At 39.3% G+C, this 2,052-nt stretch overlaps 1 protein-coding gene across 1 annotated transcript in view; it reads right to left on the reverse strand.

The window, feature by feature from the left end:
* Positions 1 to 1,842, reverse strand: part of LOC115213285 (tropomodulin-like) — a 14,475-nt gene extending 12,633 nt beyond the window's left edge. The window contains exon 1 of the mRNA XM_036503519.1: positions 1,013 to 1,842. Coding sequence (XP_036359412.1) covers positions 1,013 to 1,771 — 759 coding nt within the window. The 5' untranslated portion in view covers positions 1,772 to 1,842. The remainder of the gene's footprint in view (positions 1 to 1,012) is intronic.
* Between the last annotated feature and the right edge of the window lie 210 nt (positions 1,843 to 2,052).

Consider the following 2,052-nt stretch of genomic DNA (forward strand, 5'->3'; position numbering starts at 1 on the left):
AATGCAAAAAACCCACAGTCAAGGACAACTTGGACAACAAATTGGTTTCAGCCTTTGTCACAAAGCTAGTAATTTTAGGGGAAGGAATAAATCGATTACGTCGACCCAAGTGCTCAACTGGTACTTATTTTATCGAGCCGGTAAGGATGAAAGGTAAAGTTGGACCAGGCGGTATTTGAACTCAGAACGTAAGTTCGGAAAAAATACCGCGAAGCGTTTATTCTAGCTCGGTAACAGTTCTAATCTAAACAAAATATTAATTTATACACACATGCTTATGGCCATGTTTAATTTTATATCTATGTAAATAGGACAGGATAAAGATCCTTCCTGCGTTGTGTAAGACCCATAAGGACCGGTTTCTGTGGTGCATATATTCCCATCTTGACAAGACGCTGGTCCGTTGTAGGATTACTCAATTTTGCCAGCTGAGTAGACTGGAGCAACGTGAAATGAAGTGTTTTGCTCAAGAACACAACGCATCGCCCGGTCCAGGAATCGAAACCACAATCTTACGATCATGTGACCAACATCCACTAAGCCACGCGTCTCCACATATCTATGTGAATAGTGAACCAAATGTTCCATCACCTAACAAACATTATATTTACGTTTTTTATTCACCGGAGGAAGTGGTAGTTCCGATGATGTCCGTAGTCCTGCAAATGCTATTGAGTTTGACACGGCTGAAGTAAGATCGTGGCCATCATCATATGGTTAAAATAAGGTAGTGATATTCATCAATGTGAGTCGGTTGAGCTGAAAATATGCAGACCTATGTTAAAAGTGCTGGCAAGTTTGCATGACAACTATTTTTTTTCCTCAAATGAAAGGCGTAACCTCTAGGACAAAATTCCTCATCTTATAAAATGTGGCCCCAGTAGACCCGAATGAAATCGGGTTATATTAACCAAAATGTGAAAAGGGGTCTAAATGGGGCTGGAAGGGGATTAAAATTTAAAGGAGCAGGTGTTTAGGAATTCTCTGTTACATCAGGCTAAAAAATTTGCACCAGCCTTTTAATCGTCAGTGTGTTGCCTAATGCCTTGGCCACAAAATCTGTAGCATCCACACTAGCCATTTCAAAAATTTCTAGATGTGTGTTTGTCTTCAGTGTTCCAACTATTTCTATCAATTTTTCTTTTGGAATGCCCTTAATGTTGTTAAGATTAAGATGCTTCAATTTTGGATCATTATCCTTCAGTCTTGTTAAGCTTTCCTCATAGTTAGTCGTATTAGGAGCCAGTTCTTCGAAAACTCTTAGATCCTCAGCTCTGGCAACACCAGCAAATCCACCAACGATTTCCTTGTCTTCTATGGATGCATTATACTGAACTTGATTCAACATTCCATGGAATCCAAGGACAGCTGCCAAATCTACCAGCTCTTCTTCAGTAGCTTTAGACAAAATGTCATCCCATTCAGTCTGAACTTCTTCATCTACAATATTTTCAATCTTGGGTGGCTCCTTGGGAACATAGGCTTTACCTTTTTTCTCTCCAGTATAAGGCTTTGCTTCTTCCCAGTCCTTCTCCTCTTTGGCTTTCTTTTCAAGGAATGCTAATAATTTCTTTCTGTTCAGAGGTCCAGTAGGAAGCTTTGATGTTTGATCTCTGCACCTCTGGGATGGTGGGAGTAAAGAATTATCTGGATCAAAATCTCCATTAAGCTCCTCAACTTCATCTGCACTAAGTGTCTTGAGAAGTTCATCTAACCGATCCCAGTCAAAGTCTTCATCCTTGTCATCCTTTGAAGCAAGAGAATTATACATGTCGGCTGCTTTTGTTGCTGCAACCTGTTACTTGTAAAGGTTTCCGTGAAAGTCTCGACGTTTTTTATTCATATGGTTGACGTGAAATGAGACAATATAACTCTTTCGTATTTCCATATTAGTCATTTGTATTTAATCTGAAACAATATCATACATTAGCTGTTTCAAGGCTTCACGATCACATTTTCCTGTTGAACTATTATAAGAGAGTTTTGTAGGCGAGTTCTGCAGTAAGTAGGAAAGGGTCTTGGGAATAATCTTGCAATTGAGAAAATCATCAA

This window comes from Octopus sinensis, linkage group LG6, assembly GCF_006345805.1.
Source record: "Octopus sinensis linkage group LG6, ASM634580v1, whole genome shotgun sequence".
In the NCBI taxonomy this organism is placed as follows: Eukaryota; Metazoa; Mollusca; class Cephalopoda; order Octopoda; family Octopodidae; genus Octopus; species Octopus sinensis.